General features: G+C 54.2%; 1 protein-coding gene across 3 annotated transcripts in view; it reads right to left on the bottom strand.

Moving 5' to 3' along the window:
* Positions 1–143: 143 nt before the first annotated feature.
* SEMA6B (semaphorin 6B) overlaps positions 144–19,517 on the bottom strand; it is a 31,293-nt gene continuing 11,919 nt past the window's right edge. The window contains exons 1-17 of one of the 3 annotated variants that reach the window (XM_074351053.1): positions 12,291–18,241; positions 11,290–11,439; positions 11,026–11,149; positions 9,349–9,409; positions 9,125–9,187; positions 8,571–8,672; positions 8,071–8,161; positions 7,611–7,730; positions 7,022–7,110; positions 5,513–5,730; positions 4,582–4,713; positions 4,215–4,364; positions 3,349–3,531; positions 3,115–3,261; positions 2,268–2,345; positions 2,080–2,138; positions 144–1,693 (exon numbers count right to left, since the gene is read on the bottom strand). In XM_074351053.1, the coding sequence (XP_074207154.1) occupies positions 783–1,693; positions 2,080–2,138; positions 2,268–2,345; positions 3,115–3,261; positions 3,349–3,531; positions 4,215–4,364; positions 4,582–4,713; positions 5,513–5,730; positions 7,022–7,110; positions 7,611–7,730; positions 8,071–8,161; positions 8,571–8,672; positions 9,125–9,187; positions 9,349–9,409; positions 11,026–11,149; positions 11,290–11,410 (2,649 nt within the window). In that variant the 5' untranslated portion in view covers positions 11,411–11,439; positions 12,291–18,241 and the 3' untranslated portion in view covers positions 144–782. Of the gene's footprint in view, positions 1,694–2,079; positions 2,139–2,267; positions 2,346–3,114; positions 3,262–3,348; positions 3,532–4,214; positions 4,365–4,581; positions 4,714–5,512; positions 5,731–7,021; positions 7,111–7,610; positions 7,731–8,070; positions 8,162–8,570; positions 8,673–9,124; positions 9,188–9,348; positions 9,410–11,025; positions 11,150–11,289; positions 11,440–12,122; positions 12,242–12,290; positions 18,242–19,517 lie in introns of those variants that run through there. The other 2 variants (XM_074351056.1, XM_074351055.1) reach the window with 2 other exon arrangements.

Below are 19,517 nucleotides of genomic sequence, written 5' to 3'. Positions count from 1 at the left end.
CTTAGACAGCTGCCAATATGACTTCTGGGCAAGCCCTCCCAACCCCCTGCCTGGAACCCTCTCCTCATCTCCTCATCTCCCCTCAAACTCCTAACCGGCACCTTGGAGGCCCCCCGGCCTTCTGGAAGCCCCGGCGTCGGCTCAGCCAACACCCAAGCCGCTGGGGCCTCTGCTCACACACAGACACGCACACTGCACGTGGTCGCCCCCACGCGCACGCGGCAGCAGCCCTCGGGCACACACGCACGCCTCCCTCCCCTCCCTGGCCCCTTGCACACAGACACGGCATGCACACAGACACACACACACACACACACACACACACACACACACACACACACACACACACGCCGGGGACCCAGGGCGAGGAGGGCCTTTGGGTGGGACGGGGAGCTTGGGTCTGCGGCCGTGCCCCCTCTTCCCACCGCCTCCAAGCCCCCGGCCGCCACCCCGAGAACGGAGTTGTGCAACTGGTTAGAAAACTGCAAAAGAAACGCAAATTGGAAAACAAACCAAAAAAACCCACGCGCAGAAGGTCAACCTCAAATCCACAGCACATTCCTCCCGCCCGCCCACCCCGGTCCGCCTCAGTGTCCTGCGGCCCCGGGGGGACCGGGCAAGGGGGTGGGGGGCGAGCCCGTTGTGCTTCCGTGCGGCGGAGGGGGGCCCCGACGCGGCCGGGCTGGACGGGGTCAGGGGGAGCTGAGCACCCACTCGGAGCTGGCCCGGGCCCTCGCTCCTGGTTCCCGTGGCTGGCACCGCCGAGGCGCGGGGGCCCCGGCCTAGGGCACGGGGGGCGCAGTCCTGTCCGGGCCCCCGTACGCGAGGAGGTGGGCCAAGTCCGTGCCGGGCCGGGCGTGGCGGCCGCGGGGCCGGGCCTCGCCGCTGTTGATCGTGTGCGTGCGGCGCAGCGCGGCGGCGGGCGGGCCGTGCGCGGCTGGCCTCCGGAGGCTGCCCGTGGGCGGCGGGCTCCAGGGCCGAGGGAGGCCGTCGGCGGCGGAGCTCGGGTCCGAGGGGCCCGTGGGCGCCGACACCACCCGCCGGCGGTCCGGGCTGGCGTGGGGGGTGAGCGGGAAGTCGCTGTGCGAGGCGCGGCCGGGCCGCGCGGTGAAGAGGCGGCCGTCGGGGGCCGGCTCGCCGGGCGCGGGGGGCGGCTCGGGGGCGCGGGCGGGCGCCAGCAGCAGCAGCGAGGACGAGGCGGAGGCCGAGAGCAGCGCGTGGCCGTGCTCCCAGGCGCGGGGGCCCAGCGCGTGCGGGGCCGGGGCGGGCAGGCGCTTCTGCGGCAGCGGCGTCTGCTCTGGCGTGGGCAGCAGCCCGGAGTCCAGGTCGTGCGGGCCGCCCTGCAGCAGCGTGGCCTTGGCCCACCCGTTCTGCATCAGGGGCGCCAGCAGGGCTTCGGGAGGGCCCCCCGTGCCGCCGCCGCCGCCGCCTGCGCCCCGGCCCCCGGGCCCGCCCGCTCGGCGCTCGCCCAGGCGGCTGACGCTCAGCACGGCCTCGCCGCCCCCGTGCGCCAGGATGGCCTCCTTGTCCTTGCGGCGGGCCAGCTCGCGCCTCTCGCGGAGGCCCAGGTACCAGCCCACGCTGAAGCCGGACACCACGGCGCCCACCACGAAGGCCGCCACCGACGACGTCACCAGCAGGTTCACTGACACCAGCCCCGCGCGCTCCTCCGAGAGGCTGGCCCGCAAGAGTCCTGGCCGGGAGGGCCGCGTGAGAGGGGCCGGCGGGGTCGCTCCCCCGCGCACCTCCCGCGGCCTCAGGCTTGGCTGTCCACCCAACTGGCTGTCCGTCTCTCTGCTTCATGGCGTCCCTCTGTCCTTTCCAGAGCCCCTCTCCTGTCTGTCCGGCCCCTGGCATCTGTCTTCTCAGAGTTTGCCCAGCTGCCTGTCTCTGCCCCTTGGGGTCTGTCTGTCCTTTTCCCACCTCCCTAAGTGGAAGTGGGACCCTCTGCCCTTCCCCAGCCCTGGCAGATGCCAGTCACCCTGCCTATCTGGGCATGGGCAGCAAACGGCGTGAGAACCCTGGAGGACCAGGATTTAGAGTTCCCAGGCCTCCTCCCCACCCCTCCCCTCCACTTACCTGTGCAGTCCCCTAAGCCTGAGGTGCTGGCCCCGGACACGTCCTGCTCAAAGGTGGCTCTGATGGGGGGAGGGCAGAGAGGTGCAGTCAGCAGAAGCCCCTCTCTCAGAGCTGTGGTTGGCGGTGGGGGGATTCCCCGATCATCAGGTGGGTCAAACACCCTCCCCATCCTCCCTCTTCCCCAGTACCTGGTGCCGGGGCTGAGGAAGATGCAGGAACCATCGGGGGTCCACCCGCAGTAGGGGTCCTGACTGCCAATACAGTTCCTAGAGCAGACAAGGGACCCGGTGGGCAGATCAACCACCATTCCTTCTGAGGCACCTCCTACTGTCACCACTGGGAGTTCTCGAGACATATCTTTGAGGTGGGGGCTACTCATTCCCCATTTTTCAAATTAGAAAACTGAAGCTTAGGAAAGTTTGCTTTTGCCCAAGTGACAGAGCCAGGCCTGGAGCCTAGGCAGGCTTGCCCCAGTCCGTGGTTTGGGTCTGTGCAATGGCATCATTATTGCTAAGACGGCGTGGGTGGAGTGCTTCATGGGGAGGGCACACACTGAGTCCAGAAGTGTGCCAGTATTTTATCTGCATCTGATTTTGCCACCCATTTTAGAGGCAGATGAACGGCCACCTCTCTGGTCCCTAGATTCTGCTCCTGATGCTCTTAAAAATGTCAGTCACATCCCATCCCTGCCCTGCCCGCAGCCTTCCATGGCTCCCACCTCCCTCGGGGTAAAATTCCAAGTCCTCCACCCACCCCACAAGGCTCTGCACGACCTGCCCCATCCCCTCCCTGCCCTCACCTCTTCCCTGTCTCCCCTTCACTCTGCTCCAGACACACAGGCCACCCCGCTGTTCCTCCAATACAACCAGGCCCAGTCCTGCCCTAGGGCCTTTGCACGGGCTGTGCCCTCTGCCCTGCTCATCGTTCAATGAGTCAGGATGCTGTTGGGTCCTGGACTTGAACTTGGCTTTCCCCCTCTTCCATGCTCATCTCCCCTAGCTTCCCCTCTCCACAGCTGGCCCAGGGGGCACTCACTTCATGCATCCTGAGTACTGCTGGCAGCGCGCCACAGGCACTCGGACCACACAGCGGGGGAAGGCCGCCAGCAGGCCACCCGAGGCTGAATCCAGCTCCAGGCTCAGCAGCCGCTGCCCCGTCTCAGCACTGCCAGACCATCCACACCTGGAGGTGAGAAGATTGGTAAGACTCTAGGGGCACGCCCTATCTGCTGCCTGCTGGCCCTGCCTCTCGGCCTCTGCCCAGCCTCACCTGTCCGGCCTGTAGGTCTCAAACTCCTCCAGGAAGACACTGGGCCCGGCAGTGCCCGAGGCGCTGGCGTTGGGCCAGACAAGGAACTTGAGGACAGTGCCCGCCTCGGAGCCCAGGAAGACGACAGTCTGGTTGCCCCAGGGGCCAGCGCCAACGTCCACAGCCACTCGTGTCAGCTGGTGCCTGCAGCCAGGGTGGGGCAGAGGTCAGGCTGCCTCGCAGGCCCTGGGGTCCCCCGGGCACAGTCAGAGACACCACCCACGCCAGGCAACGTGGGCATGGGCGTGGCTACCCAGGTGCACATCGTGGAGAGAAATAGACCCCCAACCCCATCTCCTTCCAGTGTGCCTGTCTCTCCGTGTCCCCTTCCATCTCTCTGTCTCTGAGTGTCTCCCTCCCTGTCTCAGCTCTATCTTCCTCCGTTTTCTGTCTCTCTCTCTCTCAGGATTTGTGGCTCTTGTTTGCTCGATCTCTTTCCGTCACTCTGTGTCTCTCTCCATCTTCTCCATCTCCTCCGTCTCCATCTTTTTTTTTTTTTTTTAGTCTCTTTATTTTTTTGTGGGGGGAGGGTAATTAGGCTTGTTTGTTTATTTATTTATCAAATGGAGGTACTGGGAATAGAACCCCGGACCTCGTGCATGCTAAGCACACGCTCTGCCACTGAGCTACACTCTCCTGCCTCTCCGACTCCATCTTTCTGGGCAGCCCCGGAGCCACATGCTCAGCTTTCTTGAGTGTCTGGCTCTCCACCTTCCCCTCGTGTCAGAAGTTGGCCCTGTCCTCCCTCTTCTCCCACCAGCCTGGCCTGGGCTCTCATCCCTATCCAGACCTGGCCACCAGGATCCCAGCCACGTGGAGGGACTGACCGCATCAGAGTCCGAACAATCCAGGGAGCATGGCCCAGTGAGGGCACTGCCTCGTCCATCAGGGGGTGCGTCTTGACAAAGTTGAGGATCTCGTCGGGGAAAGCGCTGGACGCATTGTACTGCATGCCAGGAGCCGCACAGCACCCGGGCCTGGGTGGGGATGTGGAGGTGGTCAGGGTGGATGCTGAGGCCCCCCACATAGGGGCTCTGATTCACCAGGGGACCTGCTGCCCTGCCCAAAGGGCCTCAGTTTCCCCCATCTGCATAATAGGTACAGCTGAACTCAGCAACAGCTAAATAACTGCCTGGAAGTCCCAGGGTCAGGATCCTACCCCAGCACCTAACTCAGGATTGAGGGGGCTCTCACCGGGGCCGTGGCACCTGATCCTCCGGCACGGGTGTCCAGATGGACTCAGGGGACTTCTGCTCACGGAAGCGGCCTTCAAACACGGCAGCCACCTGTGCCATGTCAAAGGCACAGACTGCCGAGCCAGGGATGCTGGGGAGGAAGAGAGTAAGATGAAAGGGAGTGGTGAGCCCAGCGGGGGGGGGGGGCACCACCCTGGGGAAGCACGTGGAGGAGCATTTGTCCTCTGAGCTGGCAGGCGTTCAGGCCCCTGGGCCAGGCATTGCTGCTCACTTGTCCAGTCCACCTGAACAGTTCTCTGATAGGACCATAGTTCAGCCCCTCCCTGGACCCCACTGTCACTTGCCTGGTCATCCAGTCTTCCAGGAGCCACTATTGCCTCCTTTCAACCCATTCCCCGGGGGGCTTTTCAAAAATGCAAACCTTGCCCTTTTCTGCTCCTCACTCTCCCATGGCTCCGTAGTGCTCTCAGGGTAAAATCCAGGCTCCTCCCCACAGCCCATCACCTCCCTGCCTTCATATGCTCCTCTCTCCCCCTTGCTCCCTCCACTCCAGCCACATGGGCCTCCTTCCAACTGTTTAAACATATCAAGCTCGTTGCAGCCTCAGGGCCTTTGCACATGCTATTCCTCCAACTTGGAACACTTCCCTCTTCCTCCATCTCACACCCATTGATGCCTAGTTCCAATGTCCCCTCCTCCAGGAAGCCCTCCCTGATCCCTCCTCCAAAGGCAGAGGATGAGGACCTCCCCATCTGCCCAGTTCTGACCAAAGGGCATTGGAAGGTCAGTGTCTGGCTTAGCCTCATCCTGACCTGGGACCCAGGCCTCTTGGGAGTCCAGTCTTGCTCAGTGCAGTGTGAGAGAATATGGGACGTCTCTGCCCATGCCCACCTAATGCCCCCAGTTTGCTCCCATCAGTGCCCGCTGACCTGTTGCTGGGTGTGGAGAAGACAGCAAGGACCACGGGCCGGCCCCCGAGGCTGACCACGGCGGTGACGGCCCGCAGCACGTTGAAGTAGAAGTGGGAGTCCCCCGGCACAGAGCAGTTGAGCCGCGCCTTCAGGAAGGACGTCCACTGCTTCTCCAGCACGCGAGGGGAGCCACCCACGTCGTTCTTACACACCCGGGCCACGCGGGACACCACCACCTGGCATGTCAGTGGCAAAGTGGGGCCTGAGCCCTGTGTCCCACAAGGCCTGCCCGCAGGTTGTACTGCCTGCCACCCAGGATGGAGGAGCCTGGCCCTGGCTTACTGTGGGTCCCTGGCCAGTCACCGTACCCCTCTAGGCACCAGATTCCCGGACATAAATGTGGAGGTGATGATAATCACAGCCACCATGACAGTCATAATCACAGTCACCTCCATTCACCATACAGATCACTCACCATGTGCCAGGCACTTTATTTTCACCATCTCTTACATCCCCCTCAAAGCTGTACAAAGGGAAGGCCTACTGATATCCCCATTGTATGGATGGGGAAACTGAGGCACACAGGGAAGTAACCAGCCCAAAGTCACTCTAGTTGTAAGTGGTAGTCTGTGTGTTTAACTGTCTGCATGGATTGAGGGATGGAATGGATGAGTGGGTGTGTGGACGGATGGATGAATGGCTAGATGGGTAGATGAATGGGTAGGTGGATGATTGGATGAAAGGATAGTGAGTGGATGAACAGGTGGTTGCAAGGAGAATGAGTGGATGGATAGGCAGATGAAGATGTTGGATCCCAATGGATGGGTAGATCCATGGGTTGATAGGAAGATGAATGGAATGGATGAGCAGGTTATAAGGAGGAAATGGGGGCAGGCAGATGGAGAGACGGATGGTAGATGGATGAGGTGATCAGTAGGAGGACAGATGGATGGATGGTTAGGTATATGAGTGAATGGACAGGTAGATGGATGAATGGGTGAAGTCAATGAGTTGGAGGGGGTGGATAGACATAGAGGTGTACGGAAGGGTAGATGTGTGGATGGATGGGTTGGTGGATGAGTGAGTCAGGGGCTGGGTGGATGGATAGATGGACAAATGATTTGATGGAAGTGTGGGTGGGCCAAAGAACAGATAGGTGAGTGGGAGGGTGGCTGAGTGGGAGGGTGAGCAGGCAGGTGGATAGGCAGTGGATGAAGGATGGGTAAGTGGATGGCAGGTGGATGGGTGGACAGGGGAACAGCAAAGGAGCACCAGGACTGGAACCCACCGGCATATCTGACTTCGGACCCCAGAACCTCACCCCAGGGCTGTGTGCACGCAGGCTGCTCCAGAGGTCTTTGAACCTCAAGGCCCTGGTCCTGGCTGGAGTGGACAGCCTTGAGGTCCTGAGGGACCCTCTCACCCCAGGTGGAGATTCAGGGACACCCCTCTGCTCCCCACTTCCCATGATTGGAGCCTCTCAGCTACACTGCATGGGCCCCTCTGGGAGGGGAAATCGGGCCTTACCTTCTCCAGGTAATTAAACTCCATCGCGATCTCCCGGAAGAAGAAGTAGATGTGGCTGCCCCACTCCACCGCATGGACGAAGTAAGGCTCTGTAGAAGAGGAGGGGTCAGAACCCAGCCCGTGGCGTAAGAGAGGGGCTTTCTGGGCTGGGAGCGCATTAGTCTGGGTGGTTGCTTTTACAGTGAAGGGAGGCCATCAGCCAATTACCAGGAAAAAATAAAAGAGACTCAAAGATCTGAGGGGTTTTTTTTGGGCGGGGGGAGTGGGTGTCAGAACCCTAAAATCACCATGTCTACTTTCCACAAACAGCAACGTCTACTATTTTGCCTCCTTCCTCCCTCAGGTGCTGAATTGCTGAGCTCCTGCCATACCTCCTGTGGGGTTCCATTCCAGGCTTCTAAGCCACCCATTTCCAGCAAGTTCTGCTTTAGGTCCAACTTAAATCTTTTCCTTCTAAGTTTATCTTCAAAGAGGCCACTAGCTTCCAAAGATGAGATGAGAGCCTCCTGCCTGTCTCGTCTGGGACTGGTATTCTGGTAGGGGGATCTGACAAAGGTCAGCCCTGCCAGGTCGGCCCTTATGGCCCCACCTTTGAACCACTTGGAGTCGTGTTTCACGGTGCGCAGAGTGGGCCGGTCCCCAAGGCTGCGGTAGATGACTGCATCGATGGCCAGGAAGTCGGTAACGGTGGCTGTAAACAGCATCCCTTCTGGATTGGGGGAGTCGAGGTAGATGAGATTAGATCCCAGGGGTCAGGGGCTGGGTGGGTCAAAACTTGATCTTTGAGACTAAGCCCTGAGCCTGAGTGAGCCCTGTCTAAGCCCCCTGGCTGAGCCCCCACCCTGCTGAGACCTTGACCTCAGGCTGATCCCCAATCCCCAGATGAGCCGCGACCTCAGCTGAGTCCTGACCTGGAGATTCTGCCTGTTTCACAGCTGGACAGATGGTCTCCCAGCCACTTTCTAAGGACCCAACTCCAAGAGTAGAAAATGCCATGCCTTGCTCGGGCCCCGGGCCTCATCGGATGGTCGGACTTAGGGGACACTCACCAGAGAAGAGGGCGACATTGGCGTGTTTGGGGTCGTAGGGGCAGCGGGCCATGCCGCTGATGTTGTCCCCAATGGGCTGTAGTGTGTCCATCTGCAGGGGGGACAGGGCCTGAGTGACAGAGCTCCTGCTATGCCTAGCAGCCCCTAGCTCCCCCAACCCCTCCTCCAAGGGGAATCCTGACGCCACCTTGGATGTTGTGTGACTTGGTCAGTCACTCAACCTCTCTAGGGCTCAATTTACTGATCTGGGTCTAAGATCGATCTTAGTTAATCCTCTAACTGGCTTGTAGCTTAAGAAGCTGCAGCCTGTACAGGCCTCCTTGGGAAGCCTCGTCTGGAGCTCCGGGTGAGGGGGCGGGGAGAGTATATCCAGTAAGGCTTCCTGTAGGAGGTGATGTGGCCTGGAGAAAGGGCACGACCAGTGACCAGTGGAGGGCCGGTGAGCAAAGGTGCGGAGACTGAACCTGTAGCGGACAGGGCTTCGAAGGGCAGTGACTCACGCTGTAGTTGGCACACACGGGGTTGAAAGCATTGGAACCACACACGAAGAGGGTGGATTCGTCCCGAAGCAGAAGCACCTTTACAAAATTTCGACATTCGCCCTGGGTTTGAGGCGGGGGAAAAAAAAAGCTAGGGTGGGCGTGGTCATGAGCGTGGGCGGAGCCAAGACTGGCGGACAAAATGGGACGTAGCTATGGTGAAGAGAGGGATCAGAGCAGAGGTGAGGCCCTGCGGAGAGGGGCCAGGGGTGTGGGCGTGGCCAAAGGAAGGTGCTAAACTAGGGCATGGCTGAGGGCGTGGCCATGACTAAGGGAGGGGCCCAGAGAGGGAAATAAGAGTATTTGAAGGGGTAGAGCTTTGGCAAGATGAGGGCTAGGGGCGTGGCAACGGCTGAGGACAATTTTGGGGGCGTGGCCAGGCTGCAATGGCAACACCAGGGGTCCTGGCTTGGAGAGAAAGCAAAGGGCTATTTGCCCCAGGGGTGGCTGGGACGCATTGGGGGGTGGTTGGAGGCGTTGCCAGGGCTGACCGGGCGTTGACCGGGCCCACTTACCTCCTGTTTACCCTTCATCCGACACACGTTGATGTCGCTGGGGTTGGAGCGCCAGGTCAGCTTCTGGGGGCACAGGGAGCTGGTGAGGGGAGCAGGGTCCCTGACAGCCCTAGGAACCGTGCTAGGCAGGACCAAATCCACCTTGCTCCCCAGTCAGTGTCAGGTCCCCCTAATGGGAGCCCCAAGCGATTCCCCCTTGGCTCCCGCCTGCACCCCCTCCTCACCCTCTGGTACCGCAGCTCCGTGGATGTGGGGGGCTCCAGCTCCACTCGATACAGGTTGTCCCTAGAGGAGGGGTGCAGTTAGTGAGAGTGGGGGGCCTCCTGCCAACATATTCTATTCTCCTGGCGGCAGACGTGGTGTCCAGGATGTATCACACAGGGCCGTCGAACGCCTCTGCCCCGAGAAGCTCCAACACTGAGCATGTCCTAACATGCCTCTGCATGCCCTAAAACGAGCCACGGGTTCTAGCACACTCCACATGCCCCACCAGGCCACCCCACGCTACACACCCCACGGCCTAAGGGCCTACACTCAACACGACGAACTATCAGATGCCTTTACATCAGATCTCTGCCCTTCAGCATCCCTTGGTCACTCCCTGGATCTCACCCCTCCCCCCATGCCCAGAAACTGACCTGATCACGGTCATTGACCATTGTTAAGTCCAGCGGTCATTTCTGTGTCCTCCTCCCCCTCTCCACAGTGTCTGACATGGCCAGTCCACCCTCGTCCTGGGAACTCCATCCTCACTGCGTCCCTGGACCCTGTGCTCCGGGTTCTTCCCTTTCCCATCCATGCCCCTCCTGGGTAGCCTGGTCCACTCTCAAGGCTGGAACTGCATTTATGCCCGGAACACATCCACAGTCCTGTCTCCACCCAGGGCATCCCCTGAGCTCCAGACTTGGAATCCAGCTAACCCTCGAGGTCTCTGTGAGGAGGGCTCACAGATGTCTCACACTCAACTTGGCCACGCTGCACCCAACCATCTCCCAAACCTGCTCCAACCCTGTCCCCCATCTCGGCTGAGGCAGCTCTGTCCTTCCAGGGGCACAAGCCACAACTTGGGAGTCACCCTCAACTCCTCTCTTCCCCTTCCCTCCCACACATCAGCCAATACTGTCAGCTCTGCTTCCAATATCTATCTGGAGTTCACCCACTTCTCACATCCTCTACAGCCACCACCCTAGTCCAGTCCCCATTAATGCCCACCTGGACCAGCATAGTCCCCTCTGCCCTGGTGTGGTGGCTTCCACCCTTGCCTCCACAGTCCGCCCTCCCCAAAGCAGCCACCAGAGAGAGCCTATGAGCACCAAAGTCAGGCCCTGCACCCCTCTGCCCCCAGCCCTCCAGGGCTCCCATCTCCTTTGAGGTACAAGACCAAGTCCTCACCGCCGCCCATAAGGCCCTGCACCACCTGCCCTGTCCCCTCCCTGCCCTCACCTCCTCCCTCTCTCTCCCTCGCCCACTCTGCTCCAGCCACAGGATCTCCTTGCTGTCCCTCCACCATTTCAGGCACAGTCCTGCCCCAGGGCCTTTGCACCAGCTGAGTCCTCTGCCCTGATTTCTCCCTCTTTCCCAGATTTCCTCATGGCTGGTTCCTCATCATTCAGGTCTAAACTCAAATGTCACCTTCTCAGAGAAGCCCTTGGGGTGGCACTTCAGCACTTTCTGTAGGCACCCAGTAAATTTTGACCAAATAGCTGTCCCCACCTGGTAACACACCATAGCAGGCTCTGGGCTCCAACCACACCCAGAGTTCAGCACCCTTAAAACTCCCACTCCCAGGACACACATTCACTCCAGCCAAACAACAAGCCCTATCACGCAAACCTCCCTAAAATGCTACCACCCGCTCCCCACACCTCACCCTGCACCCTCTCCCGGACAGCCCCTCATACCTGTCCCCGATGAACAGCGTTCTGTTGACCCGCAGAACCCGCTGGATGTTGAGGTCGTCAGCGCCCTCTGAGAGGGTCAGGTGTCCCGGCCCGAGGCCCACGAATACGGGATAGTGGTTCAGGTCTGGGGGAGGGCGGGGAGGGGTGTGATCTAGGGCTGGGGGGAGCCTGGCCTGGTGAGCCCCCGGGGGGAAGGGGGCAGCAGATCCAGCTGAGGAGCAAGACCCACCCGCGGGACTCCCCCTCTCCAGGATTCCCACTCACAGTCCCTGGGGGCCACACTGAGCGGCGGCGGCTCCTCGGGGAATAGGCCGCGGGCGCCTCCCAGTAGCAGCAGCAGGAGCAGTAGGGCCGGTTGGGGAGGGGGCGCTCGCGGGGTCCACATGGCGAGGTCAGGGCGACGGGAGGTGACACCTGCGAACGAGGGGAGGGGCGGTGAGCTGTGCGGTGAGCAGCGCGGCTTGCAGTCCCGACTGTTGCCAGCAGAGGGCCACAGAGGCCAAGACCTTCAATTCCCAGAAAAATCCCCCACTGGGATAATAATTTAAACATAACAACAATCAGGGCAACGACAATAACAATACCGCCACTTGTTACTTACCAGGACAACCTTCTGACCACATTGTAATGAAAGCTCAGGAAACGGTCTAACAAAAAATTACTACTAATGAGAATATTTAAATAATTTAACAAATGCTTTTCAATGAATAATAATAGATACATTTCAAAATATATTTAAAAATTCAATCTCAGAGCATATGCTAAGGATTACTAGCATTAAAACACAAAAATCTTGAAAGGCTCAAAAAAAATTCAAGGGGGAGAAGGCCTAGCTCAGTGGTGCCTGTGTTAGCAGGCACGCGGTCCTGGGTTCAACCCCCAGGGCCTCTATTAATAAATACAAATGAATAAATCTAATTCCCTCCCCCCAAACATTTTTTTAAAAAAATTTAAAGGCTCTTGGAATTTTGTAAACCACAATCTGGGAACAGCAATAATTTAGAATCACAGAATATTCCAGCTGGCCAGGAACTTCAGAGGCCCCATAAGTCCGACTTCCTTCCTGAGTCCAGCCTTCCTGCCCTCTGCTCACATACCTCCGTGACAGGAGCCTCACTGCCTCTCTGGAGGCTTGTACCCCACTCTCGATCAAGAGAATTTGAAGAACCTTCCAGGTGTGCAGAGCAGGGACACCACCCCCACCCCTGCCCCAACCCTACACCCCCATCGATGATCTGGTTGGTGGAAGTGTGAGCAGAACTCACCCTCTGGAACCCAGCCCTCCACGCCCCTTCCAGAACGGGTGCAGTCCAGAGGCCCCAGTAAGAAACCCGCAGCCTCGTCCTTCTGGAAAGTCCTGGGCAAACCCCATGCCTCAGTTTCCCTGTTTGAGCAGCAGGGACATCTCCAAGCCCTGCGCTGGCCTTGAGGCTCAGGGATTCCGAACCAGGGGAGGTGGACTTGAGGTGGGAACTTTGGCCCTGGAGGATTCAGGGCCAAAAAACAGGAAGGCCTTGCGTGGACCAGCAGAGTTTCCTCTCCATGACCCTGAACTTCCGGGATTTGTGACTCAGCGGACGCCTGCGTCCCGTGTGCGTGGACCTGGCTCTGCTTCCTTACAAGTTTCCTTCCCCGGCTCCTCCCCTGCTCCGTAGTCGCTCATGGCTCCCAGTGACCCCACATCCCGGCCCCAGACTCTGCCTGCCCCTTGAATCCCCCAACTGGACTGCCAGCCCCCCTGCTGCCAACTCTGCCCTGCACACTTCATCTCCACAACACCTGCTGGGCACCCCACCTCCAACTGCCCTGAGCCTTTTTTTTTTTTTAACTTTTTTTTTACATTGAAGTAACATGTATATAACATAAAATTTGCCATCATAATCATTTTTAAGTGCACGGTTCAATGGCACTTTCTCATCTTCTCAAACTGAAACTCCGTCCCATTAAACACTCACTCCCCATCCCCTCCCCAGCCCCTGGCCCCACCGTCTACTTCCTGTCTCTGTGGATTTGACTCCTCTCCATTCTCCTGTGAGTGGGATCAGACAGCATTTGTCCTTCTGTGTCTGGCTTATTTCACTGAGCATTGTGTCTTCAAGGTCCATCCATGCTGTGGCGTGTGGTCAGAATTCCTTTACTTTTTTTTTTTTAACATTTTTTTTGTTGTTGTTGAGTTATAGTCATTTTACAATGTTGTGTCAAATTCCAGTGTAGAGCACAATTTTTCAGTTATACATGAACATACATATATATTCATTGTCACATTTTTTTCTCTGTGAGCTACCATAAGATCTTGTATATATTTCCCTGTGCTATACAGTATAATCTTATTTATCTATTCTATGTTTTGAAATCCCAGTCTGTCCCTTCCCATCCTCCACCCCCTTGGCAACCACAAGTTTGTATTCTATGTCTATGAGTCTGTTTCTGTTTTGTATTTATGTTTTTTTTTTTTTTTTTAGATTCCACATATGAGCGATCTCATATGGTATTTTTCTTTCTCTTTCTGGCTTACTTCACTTAGAATGACATTCTCCAGCAACATCCATGTTGCTGCAAATGGCGTTATGTTGTCAGTTTTTATGGCTGAATAGTAATCCATGGTATAAATATACCACATCTTCTTTATCCAGTCATCTGCTGATGGACATTTAGGCTGTCTCCATGTCTTGGCTATTGTAAATAGTGCTGCTATGAACATTGGGGTGCAGGTGTCATCCTGAAGTAGGGTTCCTTCTGGATATATGCCCTGGAGCGGGATTCCTGGGTCATAAGGTAAGTCTATTCCTAGTCTTTTGAGGAATCTCCATACTGTTTTCCACAGTGGCTGCACCAAACTGCACTCCCACCAGCAGTGCAGGAGGGTTCCCGTTCTCCACAGCCTCTCGAGCATTTGTCATTTGTGGACTTTAGAATGATGGCCATTCTGACCGGTGTGAGGTGATACCTCATTGCAGTTTTGATTTGCATTTCTCTGATAATTAGTGATATTGAGCATTTTTTCATGTGCCTATTGATTATCTGTATGTCTTCCTTGGAGAATTGCTTGTTTAGGTCTTCTGCCCATTTTTAGATGGGGCTGTTTGTTTCTTTCTTATTAAGTCGTATGAGCTGCTTATACATTCTGGAGATCAAGCCTTTGTCGGTTTCATTTGCAAACATTTTCTCCCATTCCGTAGGTTGTCGTTTTGTTTACTTATGGTTTCCTTTGCTGTGCAGAAGCTTGTAAGTGTCATTAGGTCCCATTTGTTTATTCTTGCTTTTATTTCTATTGCTTGGGTAGACTGCCCTAGGACAGCATTTTTGAGATGTATGCCAGATAATGTTTTGCCTATATTTTCTTTTAGGAGGTTTATTGTATCTTGTCTTATGTTTAAGTCTTTGATCCATTTTGAGTTTATTTTTGTATATGGTGTAAGGGAGTGTTCTAGCTTCATTGATTTACATGCTGCTGTCCAGTTTTCCCAACACCATTTGCTGAAGAGACTGTCTTTATTTCCATTGTATATTCTTGCCTCCTTTGTCAAAGATTAGTTGACCAAAAGTTTGTGGGTTCATTTCTGGGCTCTCTATTCTGTTCCATTGGTCCATATGTCTGTTTTTGTACCAATACCATGTTGTTTTGATTCCTGTAGCTCTACAGAATTGTCTGAAGTCTGGGAGAGTTATTCCTCCAGCCTCTTTCTTTTTCTTCAGTAATGCTTTGGCAATTCTAGGTCTTTTGTGGTTCCATATAAATTTTATTATGATTTGTTGTAGTTCTGTGACGTATGTCCTGGGTAATTTGATAGGGGTTGCATTAAATCTGTAGATTGCCTTGGGCATTGTGACCATTTTAACAATACTGATTCTTCCAATACAGGAGCATGGGCTATCTTTCCATTTTTTTAAGTCTTCTTTAATTTCCTTAATCAGTGTTTTATAGTTTTCCATGTATAATTCTTTCATGTCCTTGGTTAGATTTATTCCTAGGTATTTTATTAATTTGGGTGCTATTTTAAAGGGGATTGTTTCCTTACTTTCTTTTTCTGTTGATTCATCATTAGTGTAAAGAAATGCAAATGATTTTTGAACGTTAATCTTGTAACCTGCTACCTTGCTGAATTCTTTGATCAGCTCTAGTAGTTTTTGTGTGGACCTTTTAGGGTTTTCTATATATAGTAACATGTCTTTGGCATATAGTGACAGTCTTACCTCTTCTTTTCCAGTTTGGATCCCTTTTATTTCTCTCTCTTGCCTGATTGCTGTGCTAGGACTTCCAGGACTATGTCGAATAGGAGTGGTGATAGTGGGCAGCCTTTTCCCAGATTTTAGTGGCAAGCTTTTGAGTTTTTCACCGTTGAGCACTATGCTGGCTGTAGGTTTGTCATATATAGCTTTTATTATGTTGAGATATGTTCCCTCTATACCCACTTTGGTGAGAGTTTTTATCATAAACGGGTGTTGAATTTTATCAGATGCTTTTTCTGCATCTATTGAGATGATCATGTGGTTTTTGTCCTTTCTCTTGTTGATGTGATGTATTACATTGATTGATTTGCATATGCTGAACCACCCTTGTGTCCCTGGGAAGAACCCCACTTGATCATGATGTATAATCTTTTTTATGTGCTGTTGGATGCTATTTGCTAGTATTTTGGTAAAGATCTTTCCATCTATGTTCATCAGTGATATTGGTCCGTAATTCTCTTTTTTGGTGGTGTCTTTGCCTGGTTTTGGTGTCAGGGTGATGGTGGCTTCATAGAATGAGTTTGGGAGTATTCCCTCCTTTTCAATCTTCTGGAAGAGTTTGAGAAGGACTGGTATGAGTTCTTCTTTGTGTGTTTGGTAGAATTCCCCGGTGAAGCCGTCCGGTCCTGGACTTTTATTTGTAGGGAGGTTTTTTATTGCTAATTCAATTTCATTCCTAGTGACCGGTTTGTTCAAGTGGTCAGTGTCTTCTTGGTTCAGTCCTGGTGGACTGCGTGTTTCCAGAAGCTTGTCCATCTCCTCTAGGTTATCCAGTTTGGTTCCATATAGTTTTCCATAATATTCTTGTATGATATTCTGTATTTCTATGTTATTTGTTGTAATTTGTCCATTTCCCTTTCTTATTTTGCTTATTTGTGCTCTCTCTTTTTTCTTCTTTGTGAGTTTGGCCAGAGGTTTGTCGATTTTATTTACTCTTTCAAAATACCAGCTTTTGACTTGATTGATGTTTTTCTATTTTTTTTTAATCTCTATTTTATTTATTTCCTCCCTGATCTTTATAATCTCCTTCCTTCTGCTGCCTTTTGGGGCTTTTTGTTCTTCTTTTTCTAATTCATTCAGCTGGTGGGTTAGATTGTTTATTTGAGATGGTTCTTTTTTGAGGAAGGCCTGTATCGCTATAAACTTCCCTCTTAGCACTGCCTTTGCTGTGTCCCATAAACTTTGTGTGGTTGTGCTTTCATTGTCATTTGTCTCAAGGTATTTTTAAATTTCAGCTTTGATTTCCTCATTGCCCCATTGTTTTTTTAATAACATATTGTTTAATCTCCATGCTTTCCTTTTTTTCTCCTTTGTTTCTCTGTAGTTGATTTCTAGTTTCATGGCATCGTGGTCAGTAAAGATGCTTGAGATAATTTCTATCTTCTTAAAATTGTTGAGGCTTCTTTTGTGCCCAAGTACATGATCAATCCTAGAAAATGTTTCATGTGCACTTGAAAAGAATGTATATCCTATTTTTGGGGGGTGTAATACTCTGAAAATATCCACCAAATCTAATTTTTCTATTGTATCATTTAATTTCTCTGTTGCCTTATTTATTTTCTGTCTGGAAGATCTGTCTAGTGATGTTAATGTGGTGTTAAAATCTCCGACAATGACTGTATTCCCATCAATTTCCCCCTTTATCTCTGTCAGTAATTGTTTTATGTACTTGGGTGCTCCTAGAATTCCTTTACTTTTTAAGGCTGAGGAATATTCTACTGTGTGGATGGACCACATTTTATTTATCCATCACTTGTTGATGGACACTGGGGACACTTTTGGCTGCTGTGAACAGCAATGAACACAACTATGCAAACATTTCTTTGACAACTTGCCCTCAATTTTGTGTGGTACCTTGCCCTCAATTTTGTGGGGTACACACGTGGGAGTGGGGTTGCTGGATCATACAATATTTCTATGTTTAACTTTCTGAGGAACCACTAAGCCCTCTTCCACAGCGGCTGCACCATTTTCCATTCCCACCAGCAATGCCCAAGCGTTCCAGTGTCTCTTGCCAACACTTATTTTCTGATTTTTGATAGTAGCCATCCTACTGGGTGTGAGGTGGTGCTCTGTGCCTTTTATTCCATGTTTTTATTGAATAATATCTAACTTCAGAAACTTCAGACAATAGCTTTGGCCCACACACCATGCAGCACTTATGGCTGGGAGGGGTCGAGTCCCAGCCCTGCCGTTTACAGGCCGTGTGGCCCTGGACAGGTCGCTCCACCTCTCTGGGCCTCAGTTTTCTCACCTGTAAAATGGGCAAAGTAACAGTATCAACCTCACAGGCCCGTGGCAGGTGTTGGCACGGCATGTGGCTCACTGTAGGTGCTCAGTAAATGCTAATTATTATTCTTGTTGCCGTGGACATATTAAGTACCAGAGGCTGGGCTGGGTGGTTTGAAGGAATTGCTTCACCGAGCCCTGCAATGGCTCTAGCAGGGTTGGTGTAAAATTCAGCCTATTTTGCAGATGAGGAAACTGAAGGGGGCTGACTCAGGGGCCACGGCCCCACCAGAGAGGATGCAGCAGCTGGACTGAACCCAGGGCTCTCTGGCTCCAGGATTTCGCTCCTAGGGGTTGAGCATACTAACAGTCATGACAAGACTAATAATCGCCCGTTCCCTCATCCCTCCACCTGGTGAGGCCAGCAGTAACTTAATACCCAGTTCACAGATGGGCACACTGAGGCCCCAGCTCGGGATGGGACCTCACGGTTACTTATTACTCCTGGTTTTTGTTAATTTTGTGATGAAGCAATTCAGGGTTAGAAGGATGTTCACTTCCTCCCTCGGTCTGCAGCTGCCCCCAGCCTCAGCACCATCCTGGGACCCCTGAAACCCAAACTGGGGTTTTCTTGCCTCAAACCTGCTTCTCTTACCAAGTCCTTGACTTAGAGCCAGTCCTTTTGCCCTGGAGCCAAAGACCAGGGTGTCGGCCTACCAGTCCCTTCCTCTGCTCTGAGCACCCCACAGCCCAGCTCCCACCTCCTACCTGGTCCCCCACCTCCAGTCCTGCCCCCTCTTGTATCCTCCTCAAGGTGGCAAAGGAATCTTTTGGGAACCCAAATCTCACCTGTTTCTGACCTTCTCTGAACCAAGGTCTCACCACTGCTGCACTGCTAACATTCGGAGTCAGATCATTCTCTGGGGTGGGGCAGTCCTTGGCACTGTGGGGTGTGGCACAGCATCCCTGGCCCGCACCCACTCGATGCCAGGAGCATCCCCTAGTTGTGACCACCAGAGATGTGCCCAGACATCACCCAGTATCCCTTAGTGGGGCAAAACCACCCTCAGCCAGAACTTCTGTTCTAAACCCCTCTATAGCTCCCCGGTGCCCTTGAAATGAAGTCCCCTCTCTTTCATCTTTGCCTCTGGGCATGTGCACATGCTGTTCTCTCTCTCTCTGCCTGGAACACCGTCTTCCTGCTCCCAGTAACCTGGTGAATGCATTCATCAGGTCTCAGACACCTCCTCCAGGAAGACTTCCCAGATCAGCCCAGATCGACTTCCTCCAGGCTCCTGCCTGCCAGTGCATTGCCCATAAGCAACCTGATCAGCCTATCTTCCAAACGCCTTGTTAACTGTTAGTCTTCCCCACTGGACTCTGAGCCCCCGGAGAGGCCAGGACTGAGTCTGTCTTGGCCACCACTGTGTCGCCACCACCCAGCACAAGGCCTGGCATACAGTAGAAGCTCAATAAATAATAAAAACAAACACCAAGCACTTGCTATGTGCCAGGCACTGTCAGAAGAACTTAAATTAACTCACTTAATTCACATAACACACTCGAGAGGTGGGTCCTGTGAATATGCCCCCTACACAGAAGGGGAAACTGAGGCACAGAGAGGTGAAGTCATTTGCTTAAATGGAAATGGTGGAGCTGAGACTGAAATCCACTCAATTAACAGTAGTTATTTTGACAATCATGCAGAACTGAACCCCACATGCTATTCTTGTGGAGTCTGGGCCGCTTTGGGACCAACCCACTGCCCCTGGCCTCAGTTTACCCCCTGACCTGGGGTTATCAGAAGCCTCAGCACCTCCCCCACCTCCCCCAGACCATCTGCTTTTCTCCCTGAAACTTGAGGCGCCTCTGCCAGCAGCCGCCTGGCGCCCGCCTGCCTGGATGTGGCCCCACCACCTGCCCCAGCACCTGGCCACTGGGAGCCGCCCCCTGGGGCCGGGTGGGGGGAGCCACGTGGCCAGCGTGTGCACCCCACGGTGTGCAGGGCACCCTGCGCCCACATGTCTGCGTGC

The sequence above is a fragment of the Camelus bactrianus genome, chromosome 22 (genome assembly GCF_048773025.1).
Source record: "Camelus bactrianus isolate YW-2024 breed Bactrian camel chromosome 22, ASM4877302v1, whole genome shotgun sequence".
NCBI lineage: Eukaryota > Metazoa > Chordata > Mammalia > Artiodactyla > Camelidae > Camelus > Camelus bactrianus.
The sequence above is the reverse complement of the archived record's forward strand: the minus strand, read 5'-3'. Positions and strand labels throughout refer to the sequence as shown.